We start from the raw sequence: 12,960 nt of genomic DNA, 5'->3' as shown, positions 1-12,960 counted from the left end.
TGCACAAACATGATCTAGTGCATATCCTTTTGACCGATGGACATCACATAATCTTAGTGTTGACTTGATCTTAAATTCCATGGAATAGTCTTTCTAAATACTGTTGGGCATTTAATGATGTTTTAGCAAAGCTGTCCTTTGTTGATATCAGGTAAATACAAAACAACATCCCTTCATTTTGCGATGTTCCTCCACCTTTTTTATTTTCCCTCCTCCTGAGCTGCACCAGAATGTCGTTGTTGTTTCCTCAGTGTAAATTGAATGTATTGTGAAGTGTAGCCTGTGACTAATTGCCTCTTGCTGTCTCTACTTATTAGCTGTCTGATGGTGATGTGGTTGCACCACTTTCTACACATGGCCTCAAGGATATGACATTGTGACACCCGCATTAAAATATGCAAGGCTTGATTTCAAAAGGCGTTTTGGGTTCGAAAGTTAGAGAGGTTATAAGCTAATATTGTGGCTGGTTTTACCCTTTTTATTTTAATCAAAATTAGGTGGTAATAGAATAAGGTGTACCTATTTCATGTTTATACATTCTAATATACAGTTGATATTCTAGAGGCTATTTCTTTTCAAATGTTCTCCAGTTTTGTTGAATTAAGGATCCTACAGTTTGAGCAGTATGTTCAGAATATGGCTTAGCAATTTTTTTGCTAAAAATGCATTTAAAGTTTGTTGAATATAAGCATTTTACAGCTCAGTTTGGTGCATTAGTGCCAGATTAAAATGCTATGGTGGCACACTGGCTTTTCAATTTGCACGCATCCTTATATTGCTAAACAATTTACCAAAATAAACCCAGTGCTGGACTAGTAATTGGTTATCAGCAAATGTGTGACTTAGAGGTAATTGTAGAGAGAGTAACTGTATGAGTGTCTTACTTATTCATTGGTGTCTTGGTAGCTGTGAATTAGTTCTGTTGCAAAAATATTTTGTGGTCTTTATCCTTTTTTAAGTAAAGATATTCCCTCTTTTCTTCTCCCTCCAGCTTCCCAATGAAACCTCAAATACTGTCTTACGAAATAAGGTGTAATTCAGTTTAGGAACAGAAACTTGGTATTCTCATGGCTTTCTTTCATTATCATGATGATGATAATTTTACAAGACAAACAGGAAACACAGAGCGGTTTCTCTATACGGTTTCCTAAAATAATGAATGGAGTTTACCAAAACTTCGTGGGTAAATTCTTGAAACCTCAGATCACTCAAGGCCTAAAGCTTAAGAGTGGTGAGCACCACCTCCTTGGACACTGGAAATTTTTAAGTCATCCAATTGAAAGTGTATGAAATTATTGGTCATTTTACCTACAAACTACAGATTTGGAATCTAGCAAACTAGTTTGTGTTTATTTAATCGGAACAAAGTATGTAGCATAATCTTTCACTAATGAAAATACTTGGTTCCTCACTGGAATTACTTTATGCACGCACATGTTCTATGGCTATACAAGTGTTTAATAATACTTCCTCTTTATTAATTTGTAATTTTTTTCAAAATTTTATTTTTTAGGGGTATATAAGAAGAAATAGGAACCTTTTCTCAAGCTGAAGACAAAGTAAAAGAAAGCTGTATCATGTGTTAGAATACTGAAGAGTGAAATTTCTTGGATTAGTATATTTCTGGATTGCAAAGCAAAAGAAAGAAGAGGCTGAAAATGGGGAGAAAGAAAATACAGATCACAAGAATAATGGATGAACGGAACAGACAGGTGAGAAACAAGGAGTCTGCATGAACAATTTGATCAGTAATCCTAAAAATTAATGGAAACTTTGAATACATTCATCTTAATTCACTTGGCGAAAGCTGAGCTTTGTCTTCATGTATCTAGAGATGGCATTACCAGAATACAAATAAGAAATGTGTCTCAATGGTTTTACTGCTCTTTTAGGGGAATTTGTTATATATAGGTAATATCAATTACTACTTTAAATCAAATTCACTGTAAAACTACTATTCCTATTTAATGGCACCCTAGCCTTTATTTCTAGTACAGTAAAACTAGATCCTCCAACTGTGTTGAAACAGGCACCTCACTTAGTAATGAAGGTGGAGAAAGGATGAGAAATTCAGAAAGTAATAAAAGTATTTGCTGCAGCCTCTTTGACAGAGGAGTTTGATATAGCCGTGGACAATGATCTACAGTGGTTTGGATATAGTAATGAAATTTATTAACATGATTCCATTTATAAGCTTGATTTATATTTCTTGTAAGAGCTGTTGACTACAGTCTTTTAAAATTTCCAGTCAAAAAGGAAGAGTACTCAAAAGTGCAGTTTTAGGGAAAGCTGCTTACTTAGTTGCTCTTGCTGTAATGAAGAGATGTCCTGTGAACTTGAAAAGTACCAAAAGTTGACTCTGCAGAAGCTGTGTCTCCTCTTAACTTCTAAATTGCTACACGAGATATGAAATAAAATTTTAATTGGATATTGAAATATATTGTGGTGTATCTGGAAGCTACCATTTTCAAGGAAAAGTGGTGTAGGAATGACTTTGGATTTTAAGGAGTATTCATAGTGGGTCAGACCAAAGATGCCTCTAGGCCAGTATCTTTTATCCAATGATGGTAATAAGCCAATAAGTGCAGGATAGAGGTGCACATGTTACACTACTCTGTAATCCTCTTCCAGCTTCTAACTATTCTTAGCTCAGGGATTTCCTGAGCTGGATGTGGTTTCCGTATATTTAGTAACCATTAATGGATTTTTTTTTTCTTGTTTTCCCCACCCCCTACCCGTGAACTTGTTCAGTTATCCTTTGAGCCCTTATAAAGTTGCAGCATTTGCAACATCTTTTGGCTAGGATTTCCTGTAGGTCTATTACCTGGTGTTTCAAGAAACACCTTCTCATTTATGCTTAGTCATGGTTCTGCTAGCTGTTTAGCTCTTGTATGAAAGAGGCAGCAGCCACTCCCTATCTAGTCGTCTGTCTTGCTTGTTATTCTCTGGACCTCTGCCATGTTTTCTTACTTTCTCTTAAAATAACTTTTTCAGGCTGAGGCACCCTAGCTTACTCAGTTGGTTTAATACAGAATTTATTCCACACCTTTGACCATTGTTGCTACTTTTCCCTAAATCTTCTTGAATATTGCTATGTTATTTTTGGTGGCAAAGGGACCCAGAACTGCAGAGAGTTCAAGATGCATGCAAAACATGGACTTACAGTGGTATACCAATGTTTGTCTTCTGTTCCCTTCCTAGTATTTGATTTGCTTTTTTAACTTCTGAGCACCAACTTGATGTTGGGGTAGTGTCAGAGTTCCAGGAGACTGTCTTGCTGCCAACATGTCAGCTCAGGGCCCATTGTTTTGTTTGTGAAATCAGGATTGTTTTTCTCCCTGTATCACTTTAAAGCAATGTAAACTCTGACAAGACTATATATAGCAAGAAAAGTATTATTGGAGGTTGGGAGAAAGCCAAGTATTGTGTTTGAACAGCTTTAATCACACAGTGACTGTATGTTTGATGTAGATAAATGTCTTAAGTACACGTAGTAAAAGTAGATGAATTAATAACTCCAGTTTTTTCAAATCTTGCTCTAGAACTTCAGGCACATGGAAGAGGTGGAAATGGATCCCCCTCCCCCTTTTTTTTTTAACTTATTTGAAGTAAGCTGGATAACTGTGGTTTTATTCTGCTTGAAATACAAATATCGTTTTACTACACCCTGAACTTTGGTATGGTGGTGGGTTTTTTTTTTTTTTTCAAGGGGAATTGTTTGGGGTTTTTCTGGGGGGAGATCTCCATCTCCTTCAGACTGGAACAACGGAGAGGAGGAGAATTATTCCATTTGTATCAAATTTTAGCCCACTTGTACCACTGCTGTGACTGGAGCAAAATATGAGGATTAAATTCTGAGTTTTGTTTCTAGCTGCTTTTTGGCTAGCGCTTTTTTTGGCTTTTTAGTGACTAGGAAGAGGCTTTAAGCTCTGTCTTAAAAATGGAATGAGGCTTGCCTTATCCTTTTTCTGTGGAAACTGAGAGGTGATAATATACTGCATCTTGTTTTTAAAAAGTTTTAAAGATATTAAAGATATTTTTATGTGTAGAGGTATCGATGGTGTTCTTTAACTCCACTGGTGTCCTGTGGTTTTGGTAGCTAGTATATAGCATTTTAACACACTAAAATGCCCTGATGCACAGGGTATTTATTAGGTATTTACTTCTGAGAATTTTTTTCGTTGACCTAGATAAGGAGGGCATTTAGGGGTGGTTTTGCCAAATGGAAAGTATAGTTCAGTTGTGTTCTGTCAGTTTTTCTATGGCAGCCATGGCTGGTTAGTAGGTGACTCACGAACATGCCTATGATGTCCTGTTTAGATGTTTAATATGATGTTTAGGTTTTTTTGTTTGAAAATGAGTAGAATGGGATAGAGCTTTGCCTTTAGAGCAAGTTCATATAACTTACATGGGAAGAAAAGGTGTTGTTTTATCAGAAGCATCTTCTTTCTGATGGGATTGTATGTGAGCTCAAAACAGAATATATAGACCATTACTCTGGGGGATTACAATTGTCATGAGGCTGTCATTGTATAATTAATTAAGCAATCTTATCTGCTTGAATGAGCTGTAGGACATTTATCTTCATTAAGCTGAAGAGAATAAAGTACAGTAAATTAGATATCAAAGGAGCTCAATCTTGCTGCCTTTGCTCTCTCCTTCTCACCTTTTTTGCTAAGCAATATTAGGCTAGTGCTGAGGAGCCACCGGCCTGCAATGAAGATACGTATTTTTGGTTTTAGTGTGGTCCTAAGTGGCACACCAAATGGCAAGAAAAAAAAAGATAAATTTGTGGAACTACTATTCTGCTTTCTAAGTTCTTAAATGAGAACTGAGTTTGTAATAGTGTATGTGCATTAAAAGTAAGGCTTCAACTCCAGTGGTAGTGGGGTTTGTGCTAAGCACTGTCCAAACACAAAATGAGAAGTCGACGCTAGCTGAGAATCTCACAAGTGAAAAACCTCACAAGTAAAATAGCCTTACAAGAGGCGAGAAAGATAACATTTCAGTAGAGAAGTTAAGATCCCTTGCCCAGGATCATATGGGTCCTTAGTGGAACTAAGCCTTCATTCTTTTCATTTAATGACTTCTCAAAGTAACATAGCACACACAGATCTTGTTTATGATGTCTTTTTCCTGACAAAAGCTAAATAGTAGTATCGGTCTATACCTGCTTATACTCCAGTAGTAATCTCTTAAGTGTCTTGTAATGGAAGTGTCTAGAAGAACAGCTAGTTCAAAAAATGCTAACCAACCTGTTTCCTCAAATCCCCGGAGGAATCCAGACAAATTAATTCTTAATGTCCCATCCAAGATAGGATAAACAAATCCCAAGTCTTCTGAAAGAAGGCATGTGTAAAGCGACAGAACTGCTAGGAGACTTTGACAAGATACATGTTTAAAAAGTAGTTGTATTGTATTATATGTGGATAGTAAAATTTCCACCCACATTTGGGAAAAGTACAGCCCAGTAAAACCTACATTTGTACTTGGTCAACTTGTTGAATTGATAACTGAAAATAAAATACCAACAGAAGATGCATTAAGGGCAAAGTCTGTCAGATTTTTGGCATCTTGTCTCACCAATGTACTGTAATTGTTAAACAGTAAGTAGGTAAAAAGATCTGCTTACCCTACTTGAACCTTGAATGTGTTACAGCACTCTTACATAAAATCGTTTTAGAGACAGTGCTGTATCTTAATGGAGCTTCTCAACAAACTTGCTTTAAAAGGGTTGAATAAAAAAGTTACGGTAAGGACTCACTTTTCATTTGAACATGGATTATTCAAGCCGCACAAAAGGCTTCTGTGATTAGTGGTCTTTAAATCCAAAGAAGTTTCTAAGTTAGAAACACTGCACAGGAACTTAGGTGGAACTATGGTTATTGTAATATGCCTGACATTCCATATTCTCATCTTCCTAGGTCTTCTCTGTATTACCTCCATTCCTACTGTGGCTCAGCGTTAAAGATCCAGGTTTTCAAAAATCGTAGGCACAGTGCAGGGGAGGAGGCACATGTTAAAACAGTTTTGTTTGGGTTTTTGGGGGGGTTTTGGGTTGGTGGATTTTTTTGTGTCGATATTGTTTTACAGCTGGAGAGGAAGCTCGGGTCCACAGTACCTTTGCAATCATTTGTGGTGGAAGAGCAAAGTATGCATATACTGTTTTAATACAGTTATTGTCAGCATGCTATGTATATAATGTTGTTAGTATATCAGTCTGCGTTCCTCTGAGACAATTTATGTGTTGGGAAGGATAGCACATATTTTGTATTATGGATAGTATTAAAAAAGTAATAGGCATGAGATACATGTCTCTGGAAAAAATGCCTTGAGGTGTGTATACACAGAATTTTCCCATCCATCTTCCAAAAACTTGATGTACACCTAAGTAATTAACATGTTAAACTATAGAAACCCATAAAGCAAGTTTGATTTGTTTCTTATGTTTTACTTCATTCCATACCTTGCAAAAATATTCTCACTATTGTCTGTTAAACACGTAGGGCATATAGGTCTCTCACCTGTCAGAGACATCTACTTTGAATTGTAATATAGGGGTGTGAATATGGCCATAGCAGAGGTGCCCCTTTAACACTCAAGCTCAGATTGAAAGGCTAGATCCAAAACTGGCACCTTTTATTTAATAAAGATCTCAGAACATTAACTTCATAGTAATAGATGAAGTGCCTTTTTGAGACACTTAAGAGGACACTTAGTAAAAATACTGTCCTTGAAGAAAAGCTGGCCTTGGCATCAGGCATGTTTGATTCAACACAATTAATTATCAACATTGATACTCTTATATCCTTAAGTAACTGAAATCTTGTGAAAGGAATAGTTTTTTTAAACTTTTTTCTCCATAATTGATGGTGATTTTTATAATGTAAGTGTCTTTCCCTCTTCCCCAATGGGCAAATACTACTTTGTGATGGTATGTGATGGATTTATTTCCCCACAGCAGTTCTAACTGGACAGAATGATTGTTTCATGATGTTCCTAAGTGGCAGAAAACAGCTTAAAAGTATAAGTGAATCTGATTAGATGGTTTAATAGCAACAAAATGAGCATATTTCTTAGCTTTGCATAATTAGAAATCATAGAATCATAGTAACAGTGTTGCTTCGTTTGATATTGCTGTTTTATTTTTATTTTACTAGAATTAGGGTTACAAATAACTTGTAAACTAGTTACAGAATAACTGGTCATCACAGAAGAAAATATTGTGATACCTGGAAAGTCAATGTTGGTTGAATAGAAGGAAATATGGTTAGAGGATCCTACAAACTTTAACTCTTCTTGGTAGTTATATGCCCTCTCTTTGGTAGTTATATACCAGTGGAAGAGTTAGGGGGGTGTAATTATCTACCTTAGTCTGACGTAGAGCATTGGCCCTAAAAGTGACACCCAAATATGATAGGCTGTTCTTTTAAGCCTGTATACATGTTCAGTTATGTTGCTTGTTATTAGGAATAAATGGTGTAGGTTTAATTGGTATATTCCTTGAATGCTTGATTATAGTCCGTCAAACCCTTGTCATGTGTTAAAGAATAATGATTATGTGTGTTTTTTTTTCTCTAGGTCACCTTTACAAAAAGGAAGTTTGGATTAATGAAGAAGGCATATGAGTTGAGTGTACTCTGTGACTGTGAAATAGCACTCATCATTTTTAACAGCTCTAACAAACTCTTTCAGTATGCCAGCACTGATATGGACAAAGTTCTACTTAAATACACAGAATACAACGAGCCCCATGAAAGCAGAACCAACTCAGATATCGTTGAGGTAACAATTTGAAAAGACACATCAGTTTTCTTAATCTCCTTAATACTTGAAATATAGAGCAATGTAGAGTATTTTAAGATATTTTAACCAAATGTATTTATTAACTTGAAAACCTTGTCATAAAATGTAAACTACCGCTTTTAGTGTGGTTTCTCTAAGGCAATAAGTCTTTACAGCCATGTTGTTTTCCCATCTGCCCTCCACCCCCTGCCAGTTTCTGGGAAACATGTTTGATTTCAACTACGTTTGGCAATGGAAATAGAGGTGTGAAAGATAGTTGTTTTTCTGGGGGAGGGAGAGGGGGAAGTGTTCAACGTTTTAATGGAAAAAAATCAGTTGGATAGAGAATAAGGTCCAGAGAGTGCCCTCAGCCTAAAAGACAGTTATGGTTGGCCCCTTTTCTCTTCTGAAGTAGTAGCCACTTCACCAGTAAATGTTGCACGCTGATCAAATCAGCCACAGCCTGTGCTGGCTCTTGTTCAGCCAAAAAAACCACCCAAAACAAAAAAACCCACAAAAAACCCTGAAAAAGTGAATCTGTGGAGCAAATGAACTTAATTAAATTTGTTTTCTAGTCACTCTGTATGTCAGTTAAAACATAGCAGTAGAATGACTGCATTTTCTGCAGTAATAGAATAGCATGAATATATTTACTCAAAGGTATTGGTTTCTTCTACTTTTATTATGCTTGTGCTTTAAATAGAAACTCTTTCCAGTACATAATTTCTAAATTAGGTGCAGTAGAAGTCAAGGATTTTTCTTGGCAATTGGAGCCTTTATGTACTGTAACTGCATTTCAGATAAGAGTCATGTCTCCAGTAGTCCTGTAAATAGACCAAAACAGGTGGCTGACTTAAGTGTTTCATTTAAATTCTGAAGTTGTCTTCGAACAAATGCCTTGCTTTTTAGGAATGATTTAGGAATAGTGATTAGCCTCATATAGCTGAAGAGCCTATTGCCAAGGGGATCATGGAATACAGGGAGGATACTAGCTGATCTTTCCAATAAGTTTTCAACAAAAATCAGATTGACAAAACTGAGAAATAGACAAAGGCCTTATGTTTTCTTTCTGAGAAGATTCTCTGCTAATTTGTCAACTGCCTTTTACGATCAGAAAGAAAACCTCCCCAACTTCTGTCTTCAGTGTTGAGTACTAATGAGAGTGCTAATACAGGCTCTGAAGAATTGGAGAAGTATTACTGAGTCACTGGATTAGTATAAATAAGGGATAGCCACTCTAGAGGAAGGGAAAACCTAATTCTTTCAAGATGAGCTTTTGACTGTAACAGATGTGAATTTGAGATAGGGATGCAAGCAAGTCAGTTAGCCAGGCTGATTTTTGTTCTGCTTCTAAGGCCTCTTTGTGTTATGACTTGTGGTAATAGTGCTTCTTTACATCATGAAGACTAAGACTAAACCTCTTCCAAAATAATTTCTACACAAGGCTGCCTGTAGTTTTTTGGGGGGTTTTGTTGTTTTTTTTTTTTTTTTTTTTTTTTAAAGTGTCAACTGTTTGACCCCTGGCAACTACATAAAAAAGTGCAATCAATACCCAAGTGCATATATAGTTTCTATTGTGGGGGAACATGCAAGGACTCATCTGCGGGTTCTTTCTAACTTTCCTCTGTAGGTTTACTGTATTATACTAGTGTGGGATTTGGGACTTTACTCTGATTTTTTTAAACGCGGTATAATTTAGGAGTGTGTCTCCCAGTCTTTTCAAATTAGCCCTGTGCACTCTTTAGTCTGTTTGAGATTTTTTTTTTTTTTTTCCTTTTTCTGTCTTAGTAAGAAGTTATTTATCCAGAGAAGGTAGCGTATACCTTTTTTTGCAGGGAAAATATGTTCTTTAAGTTTATGGCTGTGTTCTGGATGGGAAAGTTAAGTTGGTAGGATGAAATATTTCCAAGTTCGATATACATAAGGAAGAGTTGAATTCCAGGAAAAAAATTATCTATACAGTATTTCAGAGAGATACTCTACAGTTTCATTTTTTGCAACTGATTGCATTTCAGCTTTGCTCTGCCTGTATGGTAACTTTGTAGTCTATTAGCTATTGTTCTTCAGGCAATTAAGAGATATCATTCGTGGGTTTGGATGGTTTGCTTCCCACTGTAAGTAAATAATGTCTTTTAATTAAGAAAAAACATTCCTTTTCAGTGGAAAATTATCTACTTCTGTACTATGCAACAGAGCTGAATTGGTTCAATGGAGAACATGATGTGCTTTGGAGCAGATGCCGTGACAGGTACAGCATAGGTAGGAACATGGGAGAAGAGATGAGATGAGGGAAGAGCAAGACTCCTGTCTTTAAGCAGTAGCAAGTTGCTAAAAGCTCGCTGCTTTGTGCAATATCACCATTGACAGATGCTTGTGGCATGATAGAGGTGAAGTTACAGCAGGTTTGGAACATTTTGGAAATGCAAAATGGCTTCTCTTTATTGTGGTTATGTAAAATACTATTTTACCAACAAAAAAATTACACCCCCCCCCAAAAATCTATCAAAAATGTATTAAACCAATTTAGAACAAGTAATTCCATTTTATGGAGTTATGGCTGATGTATATATCTTAGTTAACATTTTAGTAATTCACTTGCCTCCTTGAATATGACAGATGGTATTTATTGTGATGTAGGCTCACTGTGAAACTAGTCTTGACCCAGTGTGTTCCTGATCTGCTTGACAGGAGGGGTTTTTTGCTGTGCTAGAAGGAAAGCTAATTCTACACAGCTCAGAAGCTGTTTAAGGGAAGAAATGAATCTATTGTTACTTATTTTCACTACTGGGTAGATGGTAATGTTGTAAATGATTAAGTGAAATTGATGAGACATCTTCCCCTTATAGTTGCCTCCTGTTCAATTTTGGCATAGGAGTTGCTTTTATATGCCCAGAGCTTGGTATCTTCTGTTGCTGCTGGAACGTTTTTGTGAAAACATAGTAGGAGGGAGAGCACTGGCATCTTAAATGAATGCTAGAATTTTTTTTGATACATGCCCTTATGTCTTTCACTGAATGTGTTATTGTAGATGTGAATGCTCTGTTGCTGTCCTGTACCTATTTTTTTCCTAACTTTTTTGTCCCTTTTATGCTTTTTTGTTGGTTCCATTTTTTCTTTTTATTTTTTAATTTTTGTTAATATTTCCTTGTCCTCCTTTTTTCATTTAATTTCTAAACAGTCTACCTATCAGTAGATTGTTGGATTCTTTACCTATTTCTTACTATGAGTTTTTGTTGTCCTAATTTTTTTCCTTTTGTAGCTACTTAGTAACTAGTAACTGATACGGGTGTAAGGAATATGGTTTTTCAGCAATCTTGGCAGAATCGCAGACTTTTGAATAGCTGGACTTGGACGTTACACAATTTTTTTTTAATATAAGCATAGTTTTCTAACTATAAGTAGTATACTTAGTCCATTCCCTGCCATTTGGTACGTTTAATATTAAGGGAGAAGATCTTGTAACAGATGGCCTGTGACCAGTTTTAAAGGATAATTTGCGTGGCATTTTTGAGCTGGGACTCAACCTCTGTGATCTTCAACTTTTTTGCTGTTTGAATTTGTTTTACAGCATTGGAAAAAAGAGGTGAATAGGGAAAACAGGATTGTTTGGAACACTCAAAATCTTCAGAACATACATGGGTCTGTGAAAAAACTTCCTTGCTTATCAGGATCAGGTACGATTCGTCTAATGGGTTTTTTAGATTAATTTCTGCATCCATCTGAAATATGGGAGGTGAACACGGCTGATGTTGGCAAGGACAGTGGAACTTTGCTTGTGATTGCTGATCTCCTGACCTTTTAGTAAAAGGCATTTACTCAAGAGGTGGTGAGTGTAATGTTTCCTTTAAGCCTCATGAAAGGAAAAAATGATTCTTCTGTTAAAATTCCAAAATAACCTTTTCATAAGATTTCAGAAATAGAAATTATCATTCAAAAAAATTCTTTGATTCTTTCTCTTGGAGAATATGGTCCTTTTCACATCAGATGAGAGAGGTTTTGTTCTGTTGTACAATAAGGTTTCATTCGTCTTATTTTTCCATAGTTAGTTGAGTGAAAGCTCGTGCTCTTGCCCAGGTTAGATGGACCATATAGGGATATTGAAAAAAATGAAATTTTCATTCAGTGCATGCTTTGAATTCTTGAGGATATATATTAGGATCATGTATTTAGTTTCACAAAGCTGTAATGGCACAGTTGAAGATTGTTACACTGAAGTACTGTCTATGATTTGAAGGGCTTGCCGTAGGTGTTACAGCATTTGATGCTTTAATGTTCATGGACTTTTTTCTGTAACACGTTATTCTTGGCAAGTAATTATTTTTTCTGAAGAAAGAAGTAGAATACTTCTGCAGAGTAAAATGGGAAGAATTTTGGGTTTTATCACGATTCTGTATCTATATGATCAACAAAATGTTTTAATGTATAAAAGACAGTTTGAGACCTTGAGCATTCATCCTTTTTTAATCTAAAGCAAAAAAGGGAAATGAACTGCACTCATACTCCATATTCTTCAGTGTAAGGGGTGTTACGATTATTACAGATTCTCTAAAAGGTAACACTTCCATGTTGGGTCCTTCTGTCCCTCAAAAGGGCCTCAGAAAGCAGCAGTCGTTCAGTTGTTCCCTCTCTTTCGGCCTCACTTTTTCTGGGAGTCAAGGGCTGAAGACAGGCTCTTTTTGCCTGTTTAGCTTGACTTTTTATCTCTTTTCCATGCTTTGATGTTCCTTGAGTGATGGAGCAAAACAGGGTTTGCTTCACCTACGCTTGGCCGTGGGTGGGTTGTGCATGTTTCCCCCTATCACTTCATCGAACTGAGGTGATTTGATTTTTAGGAGCCTGTCTAAAAGGTGACCTACTTTGCCGGTTGGCATCTGTGCCCATGAGAATTTCAGAAAGGTGTCAGTCAGTTAACGAAACTCTTCTGTGCTGTATAGTTTAATGCTGTATTCCATATAGTATAGTATGCTGTATAAGGCTTAGGATATACCCCAAATATTGACAGCAGCCCTTGAAATATGCAATAATCTGTAATAAAAATAATAACTAAGCAGCATAAAAAAACCTCTCCTACACAATATCATATAATGACTGTAAACATATTCTTGTGAAAAGACTGCTTTATTGGAATAATCATAATTGTTTCTTGGTTTAAGTTGCAGCAGGTGACTTGGATGT

At 36.2% G+C, this 12,960-nt stretch overlaps 1 protein-coding gene across 4 annotated transcripts in view; it reads left to right on the top strand.

Moving 5' to 3' along the window:
• Positions 1–1,515: 1,515 nt before the first annotated feature.
• The window catches only part of MEF2A (myocyte enhancer factor 2A), a 54,429-nt gene continuing 42,984 nt past the window's right edge, over positions 1,516–12,960 (top strand). For all 4 annotated transcript variants that reach the window (XM_009635053.2, XM_009635054.2, XM_035890624.1 and 1 more), the window contains exons 1-2: positions 1,516–1,712; positions 7,582–7,785. In XM_009635053.2, coding sequence (XP_009633348.1) covers positions 1,659–1,712; positions 7,582–7,785 — 258 coding nt within the window. In that variant the 5' untranslated portion in view covers positions 1,516–1,658. The remainder of the gene's footprint in view (positions 1,713–7,581; positions 7,786–12,960) is intronic.

The sequence above is a fragment of the Egretta garzetta genome, unplaced genomic scaffold (assembly GCF_000687185.1).
Source record: "Egretta garzetta isolate BGI_Z169 unplaced genomic scaffold, ASM68718v1 scaffold322, whole genome shotgun sequence".
Taxonomy (NCBI): domain Eukaryota; kingdom Metazoa; phylum Chordata; class Aves; order Pelecaniformes; family Ardeidae; genus Egretta; species Egretta garzetta.
The sequence above is the reverse complement of the archived record's forward strand: the minus strand, read 5'-3'. Positions and strand labels throughout refer to the sequence as shown.